Source organism: Pezoporus flaviventris, unplaced genomic scaffold (assembly GCF_033815535.1).
Source record: "Pezoporus flaviventris isolate CSIRO_AGI_PZ_B2104156 unplaced genomic scaffold, CSIRO_AGI_Pfla_v1 ptg000021l, whole genome shotgun sequence".
Taxonomy (NCBI): domain Eukaryota; kingdom Metazoa; phylum Chordata; class Aves; order Psittaciformes; family Psittacidae; genus Pezoporus; species Pezoporus flaviventris.
Genome location: NW_026892569.1, coordinates 1191873 through 1208254, shown reverse-complemented (window position 1 = coordinate 1208254; position 16382 = coordinate 1191873). Strand labels below are relative to the sequence as shown.

General features: G+C 41.4%; 1 protein-coding gene across 2 annotated transcripts in view; it reads left to right on the top strand.

Moving 5' to 3' along the window:
- The window catches only part of ITPR1 (inositol 1,4,5-trisphosphate receptor type 1), a 170900-nt gene that overhangs the window by 61966 nt on the left and 92552 nt on the right, over positions 1 to 16382 (top strand). The window contains exons 18-32 of one of the 2 annotated variants that reach the window (XM_061455692.1): positions 94 to 266; positions 524 to 643; positions 1916 to 2110; positions 3723 to 3974; positions 5348 to 5489; positions 6474 to 6627; positions 6968 to 7155; positions 8656 to 8794; positions 10266 to 10324; positions 11805 to 11966; positions 12065 to 12235; positions 13130 to 13195; positions 14005 to 14142; positions 15685 to 15810; positions 16178 to 16378. In XM_061455692.1, coding sequence (XP_061311676.1) covers positions 94 to 266; positions 524 to 643; positions 1916 to 2110; positions 3723 to 3974; positions 5348 to 5489; positions 6474 to 6627; positions 6968 to 7155; positions 8656 to 8794; positions 10266 to 10324; positions 11805 to 11966; positions 12065 to 12235; positions 13130 to 13195; positions 14005 to 14142; positions 15685 to 15810; positions 16178 to 16378 — 2286 coding nt within the window. Of the gene's footprint in view, positions 1 to 93; positions 267 to 523; positions 644 to 1915; positions 2111 to 3722; positions 3975 to 5347; positions 5490 to 6473; positions 6628 to 6967; positions 7156 to 8655; positions 8795 to 10265; positions 10325 to 11800; positions 11967 to 12064; positions 12236 to 13129; positions 13196 to 14004; positions 14143 to 15684; positions 15811 to 16177; positions 16379 to 16382 lie in introns of both variants that reach the window. The other variant, XM_061455691.1, reaches the window with a different exon arrangement.

Here is a 16382-nt window from a genome sequence, read left to right as displayed (position 1 = left end):
ATATTGACAAACTGCTGTTTTCTGTTGTTGATTGTTTTCTTAAATTCTAAGAATTAATTATACCACCTTCCTTCTTCCCTCTCTGTTTTGAAGGAATACATTGCAAAGCAGTTTGGCTTCATGCAGAAACAAATTGGCTATGATGTCTTGGCTGAGGACACTATTACAGCACTGCTTCATAACAATCGCAAGCTCTTGGAAAAGCATATCACAGCTGCTGAGATTGACACTTTTGTTAGTCTTGTGAGGAAAAATAGGGAGCCCAGGTGAGATCTGTGTTTCTAAGTATATGATTACCCTTTTCCTCAACCTTCTGACAAAAATCTGTACCTGCCAACTTGCTAGCAAGGAAGCACAGCTAGTTCACTTCTATTTTGGCACTCACCATAACTTCCCCCTCGGGCAACAGTCTCGCTCTGCAAAGTTAAAATGGAGTTCTGAATGTTTTCTTTCTGAAATGTAGATTGCTTCAGTCTAGATCTTAACAATGATTGATACCCTTTTGGCTCACGTTTTCCAACAGGTTTTTGGATTACCTCTCAGATCTGTGCGTTTCCATGAACAAGTCTATTCCAGTGACACAGGAGTTGATTTGTAAAGCTGTGTTGAATCCAACAAACGCAGACATTCTCATTGAAACTAAGTAAGTTAATGCCTTTAAAGGTGGTTTTCCTGGTGTGAAACAGAAAGAAGGTGTTTCAAAGCTGAGAGCACTGCTGGCAGGTCTAGAGAAAGCAGTTAAGTATGTGTAGGGACCTCTTCAGAAGAAATGGGCATTGATAGCAGCAGATGTCTGCCATGTGTGTTCACTCCTGCAGTCTGAACTTTTTTGGGTACCTCACACTTGGTCAAAGTGGACAGACTCTGCAGGAAGGTGTGCAGGACTCTGGGGACCTGATCCTCCTCTAGGCTTCAGGCCTTTGTCCATAAGCTGTCTGAAGCAAGCGTTTCCTGGGTGCATGCCCACTGAGCTCACCCTGCAGCAAAGTAGAAGCTGATGCATCTCTGCTCACCTGTTTCACCCTTTGCGGTTAGGATTTTGGTCTCCAACTCTTAGCATTGCTCTGTCGTTGCTGAGCAATAGCAGGCACCAAATCCCAGTCATCTTCCATAAAGATGGATTTATTCAATATGTGGAATAGGGCATAGATAATCATTATCAAAATACTCGAAGAGGGAAGCAGGTCTCTGTCAGGGAGTATTTAAAACAAATGGATGAGAGTATTCTTGCATATTTAATTCTCTTAATGAAATCATAAAGGCTGTATTTATTTCACCAGTACTTGAAGTTGCTACATTAATTATTTGTTCTTATCCTTATGTATTTAATTTTCCTTTTTTCAGATCTATGATCTCCTTTTTTTTCTGAAGAATTAAAAGCCCCAAAAGCCTTTTTAGTTTCAGTAGCTGATGTGTTTCTAGTTATTTTGCCACATAAATAAAAAGGAAGTGTCATTTAAGGGCTACAGAACTAATAGATTCTTAGATATTTTTGTTTACCAAATCCTTTCCTACTTTGTTGTATGCTCTTTGAACCGGTTCTCCTGTAAAGATGTTTTCTAAAGTCAGATGTGTCTTTATCTTCCCTTTATCTTAATCACTTCCATGGGGCTGAGATGTTGGTCTTTTTAAGGCTGAATAAGCCTTAAAAGCTTATACTCTAAATTCATGTTAACCTAATACTTTTATTTAATAAAACCCAAACATTTTATGTAGTTAACTGCCACCACTGAAAGAATAAGATAACTCTGCTTTTACTTTGCAGAGTTGAGGAATAAAATGTTTTTCTATATGCAGGTAAGATAAAATTAGTTACTTCTATGCCACCAGTACATTTTAGCAAGTGTCTTGAATGTTCTCAAAGATCTGCATGGTTCTTGGCAGTTTGTAATCTAACCTAACTTCCTTCTGGCAGGCTGGTCCTCTCTCGATTTGAGTTTGAAGAAGTGTCAAGTGGAGAAAATGCCTTGGAAGTTGGAGAAGATGAGGAAGAAGTGTGGTTGTTCTGGAGAGACAGTAACAAGGAAATCCGCAGTAAGAGTATCAGAGAGTTGGCTCAGGATGCTAAAGAAGGGCAGAAGGAAGACCGGGACGTACTCAGCTACTACAGGTTAACAGCACATGCAGTTGGCTAGCAAAGTTCATCAAGGCTGTATGGGGAGTTCTTTGGTATATAGGCTGTAGTTGTCTTGGGAGAAAGGATACTGGTTTCATGGCCAAAATCACTGTTAAGAGAATGAGCGTGAAGTCTCTCTGAAGTGAGAGCTAAAAGCACTAAGCCCAGTTATCAGCATGGCAAGTTTTAAACTGTTAATAAAAAATAGTTGAGGCTTAGAGTGCATTGAATTTGCACAGCACTTAATGCCTGTACTTCTGCTTGGTTTCCTGATAAGTAGGTGTTTTGAGAGAGCCTGCATGTTAACTACTTAGGTTACCTATATTCAGATGGTAGTTGGGGTGAACAACCGCTTGAGGGAACAATAGGATTTGAGCATGCCTATGACTTTGCCTTTGATTTTAAAGGAGTCACTGCTGTTCATTCTGCCTTCTACATTTCTCTGTAAGCTCAAAGCCTGTAGTGGCCCTGTAGCTCTCAGCAGGACAGTGAAGTTATGAAAATGCCACATGTTCGGTTTGATTTATGTGCAGTGCTCACTTGTACAGCTTAAGATGTGCTTTTAGCAGTTTCTAACATGAAGCGATGTTTCCAGATGACTTGAGAAGACACAAAGTTCTTGGCGTGGTGTAAGATCAGGTTTCAGCCCAGACCAAATTCCTGTGTCTGGGTTATAAACTTCTGAGAGTAGCTTGACGGACTCGATTGTGGTGATGCAGAAAGTACGAGTGGATTGGATTTTGCATTATCTCTTTCATTGAACTGGTTCTGCTAATATGTGTTTCTGAGCCGGTTGGAAGGCTGAAGTCAAAGGGAGACCACTTGCTTTTATATAGAATTGATAGTGTTAATTACTTTTAGTCTACATTATATACTTGTGGACAGACTCTAAGACAAAGGGTTAGAACACAGTTTGGTCAAATTCCCATGAGGAGTGCCGAGTGTGAAAAGGAGTCTGCTCTCAATTAAATGTTAATTTCTTTAGGAAACCTCACAGCTGACGCTATTCAACACAAGCCTTTGTGAATACTCATGAATGTTGGACATGTGCTTTTTGTCTGGGGGTTAATTAATCAGTCTGTTGAATGTGCATGACTTTAAATGCCAGTTGCTTGCTTTTAGGTCATGGACTGAAAATCTTAGGAATTGTTTAGTTTTTCCTCTCCTAATTCTTTCCCTAAAGGGAGCAGAGCTCAATAGTTGTTTCATCAGGTACCTAATTTTTAATGATTCTGTAGTCCATCTAAGGTTTTACCTCAGTGAATAACTGTGGCTCTAGCATCAGTAAAAGACATTTGGTCTTATACAGTGTTTAGGCTGAGTTGCTCTAAGTGTTCTTTGGATTCTTTTGTAGCTTTCCTAAACAGCATTACTTAATTCTATGTAATTCCTGGGAAAATACGATTACTCCTTTTATTCTATTTATGCACTGTTACCTTTTAGTAGTGTTTGATAAGGACTTCATTCTTTCCATAATAAGTATTACCCATATTAGTGGAAAATGTAAGATTGATTTGTTAATACATAAGAACATATCGGTATTACACCCAGTGGATATTCTGGAAATTAAAGTGTAAGCTGTTTATGTATTTCTTTTCTCCTGAAGATACCAACTAAACCTCTTTGCTAGAATGTGCCTTGATCGACAGTACTTAGCCATAAATGAAATATCTGGCCAGCTGGATGTAGACCTCATTCTCCGATGCATGTCTGATGAAAACTTGCCATATGATCTAAGAGCATCTTTCTGCCGGCTGATGCTTCATATGCATGTTGATCGTGACCCCCAGGAACAAGTAACACCAGTGAAGTATGCTCGTCTCTGGTCTGAAATACCTTCTGAAATTGCTATTGATGAGTAAGTACATGCTGGAATGGTGTCGGAAAGGAAATTACATCACTTGTGATGGCTTTAAAAACAAAATCAGATCAGCTCTCAACTTGTGCATTATTTATGCTGTTCCTGATTAAAAATTCAGAAAAATAATAAAAAAGCACACAATGTATTCAAACCCCATGGTTTCATTTGCCTTATGTATGCTCGAGAGAACTTTCCCTAGAACAACATAACCTTCCTGTATGTCCGTGGTGTAAGCTATGAAATAGGAGGGGTTTGTCTTCAAAATGCACAGTGATCACAGTGATGCTCTGGCTCAGATTTGAGTGATGTGGCAAGTGGCCTTGGGGTATGAAAGCAAGAGAGGACTGTGTCGTTTTTCTTCCTGCCTTATACAATTGGAGTATGGACTCTTCAAGGCAGATAGTCTGTATGGTAGTTTGCACAATCAAAAGCAAAACCAAGGGGGAAGATGCTGAAACAAGTAATGAGCTGGAGACAGTCACATTCCCTAACTTCCAATGGAAAATACTCTGATACAGTAGTGAAAAGCCTGTGCAAAACCACAGCTAGCCTGGAGATGTGATTCCTTGACCATAGGGCTGTATTAACTCTTTGTAGTACAGATAATTTAAAATCTATACTACTTCAACTGTTCAGAACTCAGTTTTTCAGTTGGAGAAAAGTACATTTAAAACTCATGTTGAGTGTTAGGAATCTGAGTCTTGTCAGTATTAATAATGGTGTTTAGTGGTTTCTTGGTTTTCCCTCCCTTCTCTCCTTGCTAGCCTAGTTTGCTGAGAGAGATGCAGTAGATCATGTTCAACTTTAAATGCCAGAATAGAAAAACAAACAGCTTCAGCTCTGGCAGAGGCTACTCAGTGATACGTGATCAAACGGGAAAACAGAAGTAGTCAGTGAAAAGTGATGGAGATTCTTTTTCAGATACTCTCTGCATGTGCTGAGAAACACACCTAGAATTTGTATGAAGAAAAGTTAATTTCTACTTTGCATATATATTGGTTCTTACTTGGAAGAAAAATAGCATCCACAGTCAGCATCTCTTGGCCACATCTGTTCTCATTAACGTTGTACATAGCTTGTCATTGTTTCCACCAAAATAATGAGGGTTTCTTTTTTCAGTTATTGGGACAAAATTCTTTTTGTTTTCCTCAGGCATTTTTAAATAGTGCAAAATGAGCATATGGGATAAAGCAGCCAAAGCCAGGAAATTATGGTGTCGGCTTCCTGACTCCCTTGTTCGGCTAAATTATTTAACAGCCTTTAACTCTTGGTTTTGACAAACCAATGCAAAATGGTGTCGGGGGAAAAGAGCCCTGTGTATTTGCATGCTAAGTTTTGTGTTTTGTTTTTTGTTTTGTTTTCCTCTTCAGCTATGATAGCAGTGGAACTTCCAAAGATGAAATTAAGGAGAGATTTGCACAAACAATGGAATTTGTAGAGGAATATTTAAGAGATGTGGTGTGTCAGAGGTTCCCTTTCTCTGATAAAGAGAAAAATAAGCTCACTTTTGAGGTAGCTATCCAGTTCTGATTTTATCCTTTTTTATTATTATTTTTTATGGAATGTTGGTGTTTTTTTTACAAGACCAAGTAGATTGACAAGTAATTAGTGAGTGCTGAGCCTGAGCAGGCTCCTCCTTTCCACTGTAGCCTTTTCTCCGCATGCAAGCAAACCCTGCTGAAGTTTGTGAGTTTGCAATGATAGTTCTTGAAATACAGTAATGAATGTGAGCTTATGTCTGAGATTTGCAGCAGCTTTGTTTACTTTGTGTGCTCTTGGTGTTATTGCAAAGTCAAGCTTTACTGAAATAAATAGTCTCAGAAACTAAACACTTTCTGCATGCACAGTCTCTAGAGCTTAAAGTATTGCTCAGGAAGAGAACTGTAACTTACTGACCCATTAATATTGTCTGCAAATAAAATAAAATGTAGCAAATATATGCAATAGCATTCCCTAAATAGCTATTAATTTAAGAAAAGATGTGATATTTCTTTAAAAAGAGCAAACCCAATGTAACTGAGGGAATATATTTCAGATAATGGGGCCACGTTAAATATTTGCAGTATAAGTGAAATTACTGCTTGTGGATCTTGAAGCAGTGCATGTGAAGGACTTTGGGGGAAACTTTATAATGTGGTAGCAATAAGCTTTAGATGTATGATTCGGAGGCTTTTTGTAAGAGAAAACCATGAAAAACATCTGTACATTTGCTCTAGTCTTGACCTGTCTCTTCTGCAATGAGACAAATGCAGTATGATTTTTACCTATAGAACATCAATTGTAGATACAGACTTTTACTTCAGTCATTGCAGCATTTGTAGGCAAGTAGAAAATTTTCTGATTAAAATACAGACCTGTACAGTCTCAGGGAATTGCAAGGTACTATAGGAATAAGGCTCATAGCCAGGTTCTTGGTCTTTTCACTGTGTTAAGACAACTTGATTGTGATAGCAAAATACTTAGTATTAATCAGGCTTTTTATTATTATTTTGGTAGGTTGTTAACTTAGCCAGAAATCTGATATATTTTGGTTTCTACAACTTCTGTGACCTCCTCAGACTAACCAAAATCCTCCTTGCTATATTAGACTGTGTTCACATCACTACCATCTTCCCTATTACCAAGATGGCAAAAGGCGAGGAAAGTAAAGGTAAGGCTGAAAAACGATTGGCAGAACAGATCGTTCTTTGGTAGTGTCTAGTTCATCTCAAAATGTCAGTGTGGGTTTGGAATCTTCTGCTTATTTCTGTCCACGGCTCGGTTGTAAAGCTGACTAATGCCTAAATGAAAGAGGGGGAGGGAGGGCAGGGAGGTTCTGAAAGTACTGCAGTGTATCTCTTGACTTCCATCTGTTCCAGGGATTTAGGCGTCCACCTCGCCTTGTTTAATGTTGAGACAATTTCCCTTCATAGGATGTGAAGGGTTCTTGCCCTGTTAATGCAGCCCCATTACACCATCATAACCTTACCTGTTTGCCTGCCTCTCTGAAGGGAGCAATGTGATGAGATCAATCCATGGAGTTGGTGAGCTGATGACCCAGGTGGTGCTCAGAGGTGGCGGGTTCTTGCCCATGACTCCGCTTGCTGCTGCTCCTGAGGGTAATGTCAAGCAGACTGAACCAGAGAAGGAGGACATCCTGGTAATGGACACAAAGCTGAAGATCATTGAAATACTTCAGGTACTAGCAATGCACATTAACATAGCATCTTGTGATATCTTTAATGTAAGTGTTAATATAGTGCCATGCTGCCTTTTAACTCATTTCTGTCTTATATGTGCTTCTTAAACTGGTGAAGCATTAAAAGAGTGACTTTCAGGCGCGCAGGACTTGTGTGACAATATTATGCCATTACTGACACAATTTAATAGGAATAAGTTGGCAATAGACATCTGTAAATTTAACAGTGATTTGTAAATACCCATCTTGTGGAGCACTCATTTTCCACCTTACTGTCTACAGTAAGGGGAGTCTACAGGACCACCTTGCTAAGTCCCCCAAGGAAGGGGAAGACTCCTCTTTATACAGCCATCAGCCTGAAATGGTTTTTAACCATGTGTATTCCGGCCTTTCTGTCTCTTCCATCTCTGGCTTTCCTCAGTTGTTTGCTCTTAAGTCTTTGTGTCCCAAAGGGAAAAGTTGGTTTGGCTTTTTTGGGGATTTTACTTTTTTCCTCCCCCTTTTCCTTGCACTTCCTTGATCTAGATGTTGCCACAAAATTACTGCACTGAAATCCATCTTCCTTCCCTCAGTGTAGGAGTCCCTTTTCTGTTTGGTAACTTTATGGGCAAGTTCATGGAGGCCAGAATGCTGCAAAAGCCTTGTGGGCGAAAAGTATGCGAAGCAGCAGGAAAGCCATGGTGTTCCTTCCCCATGCCCCCGTGGGAGGCTTCGCACATAGCTGGGTTATGCCCTTCCCCTCAGCAGCAGATGCAGCACGTAGGGGAGGCTCGATTCACTTCCTTTCACCACTGCTAATTTTAGTTAAAGCCAGAACTTCTCTTATGGCCTGGCATGTGCAGTGGGATATTTTAGTGTGCCAGTATTCCCCCTGTTCCCATGGTCTGTTAAAACTGGCATTAAGCATTTTCTCCTAAATCTGAGGGAACTGTAAGTATTCTTATACATTATACTCCTTTCCTTAAGAGGGAGGGAGACCACCAAGAAGGTGGTCTTTGCTACACTGGAGTTTTCACTGGCACTAGCTAATGCCACCTGAGCTGGTGGCTGCTGCTCTGCTGTGCTTGTGGCAGCAGCATGGCTCTTGGCAGCTCGTGTTCAGCTTCCTCTGCCACACATCCCTGGGAGCCAGCGCGAGGAGGAGGGCAGCACTTGCCTGCTAGATTCCTGCTGGTCTCAGAACAGAGGTAGAAATGCTGCTTTCCCAGGGAGACAGGTGAAGATGTCTCCATTGGGCAGTAATAAGGGACCAAAACTCTGCCTAAATCCTCTTTAAGTGTTTATTCCTGTGTGTATATCATCTATTCATTGAAATAACTGGAAAAATAGTACTTTATTCTGGGGATTTTTAAGAAAACATTTGCTATCTCCTCGCCAAGTTAAATCCGCATCTTTACTACACTGATCTTGCATGTTGGTAGCACTGCATTACGTGTAAATTGTGCACATCCCGGAAGCAGGCAAGTTACTTCAACATTTTTACTGCTTCTGTTTCATCAGTTTATTTTGAATGTGAGATTGGACTACAGAATCTCCTGCCTGCTTTGTATATTTAAACATGAATTTGATGAAAGCAATGCCCAGATGTCTGAATCGCCCACTGGAAGCAGTACTCAAGAAATGTCAGCTAATGTACCAGGTTGGTTATTTTGAAAGATGAGTTTGTGTGGGTTAGGGAAGACTCTTTAATCTTAGAGGTGCTATGTGGGTAACTGATCAGGTTCTTGCTTTGTCAGGTGAATGGTCCCACTGAAGCAGAGTACCCTGAGTGAGTAGGGATCATTTTGAAGTACCCCAAACAAAACTCAGGATTGATTTGTACTCTCTCCTACTCGTTTCCATTTGTAGTGTGACCAAGAGCCTGAGCCTTTAAAGGAAATCTGAAATAAACGTTATCATGTGATCAACCTCAAATCTTTTCTATTAATGTTTCTGGGTGGAAGAAAAAGGTCCACAAAGTAACTGGATTTCATCCATCCCTTCCCCATGGACTGATGTCTTTACCTCCCCCCCACCCCTTCCAGATTTCTCTTTAACAAAGCAAGACACTGAGAGGTGCCTGTGTCTCAGTGCTGCCAGACAAGGGTATGAAAGTAAGCCATTGAAGAGCTTGCCATGTCCAGGGTTGTTCTTAATTTGAAAGCAGGGCAGTTATTGGGCTGGGTAAATGCGGTGTTGTCAGTTGCTATATGGCTTTCCGGGGAGAAAGTATCCCCTAGTTAGGACCTGTACCATGTAGGTATAACTGGGCTTTAAAAGTGCAACTTATTAGACATCAAACAGTGTTTCTTCTTCAATTTGGGGACTGTATCTCTAGATGCAAAGGAGAAAGATAAGGAAAATGTGGTTTAGATGTGAAGCCTTCAAAGGGAGGAGACTGTTTCTTTTGATCTCACTTCAAAGGGATGTGTTTACTTTTTTCTTTGGGCTGCCTGTCCAGCAGCCCCTGGGGTTCCAGGGCCTTGGAAACAGGGCTGGCGGAGAGAGCAAGATCTCTTGGAGTGAGCGCTGAACTTTGAAAGAGAGGGGGTAAACATTTTTGGCAAGGATGTAGAATCCCGGTGTTCTTTTTCAATTCCCCTTTGCAAATCCTTGTGGAATACAGAGAGCTCAAGTCTGTCTCACAACTTCCATTTTGTAATTTCAGAATATTGGTCATTGCCCATGTGATAATATGTATCTTATACTGAAAAATGCAAGGACATTTTTTGGCTATAGAAGCCACAGGGGTATTGCTGTCATTGCTGAATTTATTACTTTAGAACTTCTCAAAGCTGAAGTTTGGCATTTTTTGTGGATGGCCCCTCTGAATGTCACCGTGTCCCATCAGTGTCCTGGAATGATGGTGGTGCAATCTAAAAATAGGCAGGAGAGGAATAAGCCTGGAGGTTGCTGAAATTACTGCACACTTTAACTTGGGAGCTGGGAACAGGTTAACTAATTGTCTTATGTTGCCTTAGCAGGCAGCTTCAGAAATTTCTCAGCGTTCTTTCAGCTCGTTATGCCCCCCTTGCTTACACTTACATCACCACTTGCCTGTTAAAATGTTTTTAGGCTGCACAAACATCTTTGGTGCAACTCTGACATATTTGTCGTGTTTATTTTCTCAGGAGCTCTAGACTTTGAACATATTGAAGAACAAGCCGAGGGGATCTTTGGTGGAAGGAAAGTATCTCTTCACTAGCGCTAATCGTGGGGTAGCTCAGGAGTTGCCAGGCTGCAAGTCTCGGGGCTCCTGAGAAGTGGAAATTGCAGTTGAAAGTAAGGTAGTAACTGGGAAAAGGTTGGAAACGGCTGCCACAGTAACTTAGGCTTCATTTTCCTGAAATGCCTTTGATACAGCTCAAAGTAGTGTCCGTTTGGATTAAAAGCCACGGATAAGGGACGTAAGTGTCCTTCACCAGAAAGATGTTCATGGGAGGGCTTCACTTGCGTGGGTGAAAGTCAGGTTGAAGGATTAGTGCATCTTGCATCTAAACTGAGTGCTGCAGTAAAATCTTCAGTGGAAAAGTTTGTGTAGGCAAGGATTTGGATTTCTACTGACACAGATATATATTTAGCCATCCTTTTTTGTATAATGCAGCATTAAACTGCACACAGAATCATAGAATCATTTAGGTTGAATAAGAACATCAAGTCCAGCCATTAACCTGGCACTCCCAAGTCCACCATTAAACCATGTCCTTAAGTGCAACATCTCTGTCTTTGAATACCTCTAGGGCTGGTGACTCCACCACTTCTCAGGGCAGCCTGTTCTAATGCTTGACAACCCTTTTGGTGAAGACATTTTTCCTAATATCCAGTATAAACCTCCCCTGGCACAGCTTGAGGCTATTTCCTCCTATCCTATAGCTTATTACTTGGGAGAAGAGACCTCACCTTGCTACAACTTCGTTTCAGGTTATATGCGTGACAGAACAAAGCAAGCTGTACTTTCTATACTTGCCTGCCTTCTGGAGCAGCTTATAGCCTTTCTTAAATCACAGATCAGCAAGTTAGCAACAAAATTCAAGTACTTGAGCTTGTCCTTAAGCTGCTCAGAGCTGCAGCTGTATTCTGTAAACCTAAGATAATTGATTACTGAAATGAAGGTAGAAGGGGGAGGAAGATTCACTTAGAGAATTAATAACCAGAGTTTTTAATGTAAGTGTGCAGACTCAGTTGGAAGCAGAATACAGATAAGATCCAGGAAAAAACAAATAAAAACCTATGAGTTTGTAATGCTCAGCAAAGAAAGAGGGAAGAGGAGGATTTTATGTGCTTGACATGATTAGCATTGCAATCTGTATACTGAGGTGGGGGCTTATTTCCTAAATAGTGAGGAACTTTAGTACCAGGAATAGGCAAGAAATATTTGAGCAATAAGGTGAAGGCTGACACAGGGACAAATATTTTGGCATAGTTTGACACAAAAGAAGTTTAAGTTGGATAATGTAAATTGAATGAAACATAAGATTCTGGAATAGCTTCCCTGTTAAGCAGGACACCAAAAAACCCTGTGTGTCTTAAGACAAGATTGGATAAATTTCCCCCCTTACTTAAAAGTAAGAAAAAAAAAATGTTTTCTGCCACCACTGGTTGGACTGAAGAACCTGTTGGGACATTCAGTTTAATGTGCTAGTTAACTTGTACACTCTGTTTTCAGTGAGGAGAACACACCACTGGATTTGGATGATCATGGTGGCAGAACGTTTCTGAGAGTTTTGTTACATTTAACAATGCATGATTATCCTCCTCTGGTGTCCGGGGCCCTTCAGCTTCTCTTCCGGCACTTTAGTCAGAGACAAGAAGTCCTTCAAGCTTTTAAGCAGGTATGTGTGTGTTCTCAAAGCATTATTCCTCCTCTGAACGTATGTGCTGCAGCTAAAAACAGTTCTTTTGTTCAACTAATGGATTGCATTCATGTAAGGTTCAACTGCTTGTTACCAGCCAAGATGTTGACAACTACAAGCAGATAAAACAAGATCTGGACCAGCTGAGGTCTATTGTGGAGAAATCGGAGCTTTGGGTGTACAAAGGCCAAGGTCCCGATGAGCCTATGGATGGAGTGCAAGGTGAAAACGAACACAAGAAAAAGGAGGTAATTAGGTTGTGTTGGTGCAAATTCATGTGTTAATATTTTATGAAGATGTAACTTTCCAGAACTGTGACAAAAAAGAACATTTTTAGCACACTGCATAGCCTGGTGAGGCTGTCTGTGTTGCTCTTGTGTTAAGGCAAGAATAAGAGGAGAACTTGGTACAGTTGATGCCAATTAGTCTCAAGTGGTCACTGCTTAGGATTAGCAGCCACTGAAGGCTCTAACAGAGCGGTTGGTTTGGGTTTGCCCTGGCTCGGAAGTTGTGTCCTTTCAGCGCTGACAGCTTGCATGGGCTTTGTATGGTGAAAAGTACCACAAATAATGTAAGGGCAGAGCTATGACAAAAGAGAACAGTGCTTTATCTGCACCTGATAATATGGGACTTTCTTGGCATACACACCTAGCCTAGAACTAATTAAACGCCTTTTGCCTCCATATAATTTGCAATCAAATAGAAAATACTGGGTGAGGGAATTCAAGAAATAGTCCCTGGGTTATGAACATTTATTGTTGGAAGTAAATCAAGGTAATTTAATTGTTGCTTTCCCTGTGCATAGTGAGGCACATCTTCATATCTGGGCAATGATGATTTAATAATAAACAGTAAAGACAGAGAGAAAGTAGGAAGTTTTTTGTGAGGATACGTGATTACAGGCAGAGTGTGGCAAGCACAGGAAAGGACAAGAGGTTGCCATCTCTGAAATCATCCCACCCTCATTTGTTAAAGGGGTCAGCGTTGACAGGATAGTTGTGTGTTTTTCTGAGATTGTCTGGAAAACAGCCGAGTGACACTCCTGTCCAAGAAGAGAGTGGCCACTACCCTAAAACAGTCACTTTAGCCTTAATGAAGACAGTAGTATAAGTGACTAATGACTTGTCTGATTTTATCCTCAGGAAGGCCACAGCAAGTCCCAAAAGCCTGAAAGTACTAGCAGCTACAACTACCGTGTAGTAAAAGAGGTAACATTTTGCTTCTTGGTAGTGAAATTGAAGTGTAAATGAGTAACACAGCTCTGGAGAGCTGCAGCCAGAGGGAGGCACCCAGGAAAGTCTGAGTCACTCTTCCATTGTGGAAACTATTTGCTGAGTAATAGCATATCCCAACTTGAATGAGAAGCCAGGAATATAATAAGCACGACGTGTATTCTTAATGGATTAGTGAGAAACGCGACTTTTTGCTGCTGTTTCAATGGTAACACAATATTTTTATTGTTAAAGCCTACAAAGTAAGCAAGTGGAGAAGCTATTTCATTTGCCCTGTCCTGAGTATCTTGCCCTCTAACCCACTGTGCTATTGAGATTGCATTTCTTTTTAAAAATACCAGACCAAGAGCATGCTTTGGCACTGGCGTGAGCTAATGATCTTTCTGTGGCTCTGTACTGTGGAGCTGCATGCTGAGTTCACTTGACATGGCTGAGCTGTGCAGAACCAGCCCTGGTTAGAGGTGCCAAGGATGGCGCCCAGACCAGTGAACTGCTTTCCTTGCCCGTGCTGGGTGGAGCAGGGCTGTGATGGTTGATGCGTCCCTGGCGCAGTGCTGAGGAGGATGGTGGCTAATGCTCGAGGGGGCAGTAGATGCTATCACTGTCTTCTGTCCCCACGTGTCCCCTTACCTCTTCTCCTTGAAAGCCCAAGATGTGATTTTGTTGCCTAAAGCCATTCTGGTCCATGCAGATATATTCTTCAGTGTTGCTGCTCTGTAGCAGCCACCTGATGTGCTCTGAAATATAACCCAGAATCTTGGCTCTAAATGAAGTCTCTTTTCCAGATCCTGCTGCGGCTCAGCAAGCTCTGCGTTCAGGAAAGCGCCTCGGTCAGGAAAAGCCGTAAGCAGCAGCAGCGGCTTCTGAGGAACATGGGAGCTCATGCAGTTGTGCTGGAGCTGCTGCAGATCCCTTATGAAAAGGTTGGGTTTCTATATAGCTGTCACCTTGCTTCATGTCATGTTGATGGGCATTTAATACCTCCTGTGAGCCTTCTACCTTTATATTGGTTTTGTGGAAACTATTTTATATAGCCTCATGGTCTGTGAAATATCCACACTTTGAAAATGACAGGGAGCTTATATAAGCTTTGTGTGTTTGAAGTCTTTGAATATACAGTGTTATGTGCTATTCCCTGGAGAAATACTTGTCCTTCATAGCTCAGAGTAAGACCAAGGCTGAACTCTCAACTCTTCACAGAAGGTGTGTTCTGCCTTGAATTTAAGTTATATTGGTGGAAGCAAACTATTGCCATGAGGTAGCCTTATGACAGCCATCCTGGGAACACGAAGGGAAGTGAGGGTGCTTGGTCTTCCAGGGATTTATCAGCAGGTCTGACCAGTAGTTAAACAGAGACCCTCCCAGTTGTTGAGACCCAGACTACCCCTTAGAACTGAATATATAACTGGCTCGTCAGGCATGGTTTGCTGTTCATAACTAGCCATATCAGAGTGCCATGTAATGTCAGTGGTGCAGTTAGAAGCCCAGTTTGACCGGCTGCTGTACAGTTTGAACTTGCACAGCACTGCATTGTGCTGACAAAGCACACTCTAAGTTCATTGTGTTGGCTGCCCATTAGTCACAGGTGACAGGTACTCATCATTGCATAGGTGAGGGAGCTTTTCACATTTTCCTAGTCACTCTGCTGTCCTCTGTTCGAAACTACAGGTTTCTGAGAACCAGTAATTCTAGGCAGTAGCTTTGATTAATGTTAAGGTAAGTCTCATGCTGTCTTGCTTCATATTTTGATAAAAACAAATCGGTAGCAAAAACATCCTCCAACACCTCTTGTCACCTTTCTGTCCCATGCATGTAAATACATACCGGGCAGGCACTGGGGAAGGTGTTTTACCCTTGGAAACATATGAAACTCCTTAAAAATAAAAGCAGACACTAATTTTTCCAAACTGCATTTTATACCATCAGTGGACTGGTAATCCATAGTGATGTCAGAGGAAAGGCATCAATTCCTGAACTGTACTTGGAAGCATGCAAGTAGTGTGCAGATTCCAGTAAATATAAATTGGGCAATAATAACTTTCCATCTCTTCTTTGCCATGAACTACCTATCTGTTGCTGCTGAAATGCATTTCAGTGGAACATGGCAATATTCCTGTGTAGCCCTAAGGTGATGATGTGTGGTTTGGCCAATGTACTGGTATGTTCAGAAGTGTAAAAGTGACTAAAGCACGTTGCTGGCAGGCTTGGCCATGGAGTATGCAATTTTAGAGAATAAACTACTGTAATTTCTATTATGGTCTTTATTTTTGATGATCTTTAAAACTGTGGAGTAGGCCAAGCTCATCCTTAATGTCTGTGAACTGGGTGGAGGTTTGTTTTTACTTCGGGGTGTGAGAGACGTGACATTTCCCTTGCAGAGCTGGAGCTGTGGCTCATCCAGTACTCGCCTGAAAGTGAACCTTCAGAATCTTTTTAACCCCATCTTATTTATCATGCAATCACAGGCTGAAGACACGAGGATGCAGGAGATCATGAAGCTTGCACACGAGTTTTTACAGAACTTTTGTGCTGGGAACCAACAGAACCAGGCATTGCTGCACAAACACATAAACCTGTTCCTTAACCCAGGGGTAAGAATAGCCTCATGTCATGATTTATTTTTTTTCTAGCAAGAAAGGAGAATGGATTCTCTTTGGTGACTGCCTCTGGGCCTATTCTGATGCAAGGTTGATTGAAGGGGTCACATTCTGTTCGCATTCTAAAGCCTCAAAAGCTGGCAAGAACTGTTTGTTTAGGACCAGTATAGAAAGTTCAAGGGCTGAAGAGGACTGAAAGTAGTCTTAGATACTACAACAAGCGAGTGTGTTGAAAGATTATGTCCTCAGAAATGTTCTTTTTGGTCCTGCACTTCGCAGGAGTGTTGACTTTGTCCTGACCTCTGTGTGGGGTTGGTTGGTTGGTTGTTCTCTGATTTGTTTCTTTCATCCCCTCCATTAGATTCTGGAAGCAGTAACAATGCAGCACATTTTCATGAACAACTTCCAGCTTTGCAGCGAGATTAACGAACGCGTTGTTCAACACTTTGTCCACTGTATCGAAACGCATGGCAGAAACGTTCAGTACATAAAGTTCCTGCAGACAATTGTCAAGGCGGAAGGAAAATTCATTAAGAAATGCCAAGATATGGTAATGGCTGAGGTGA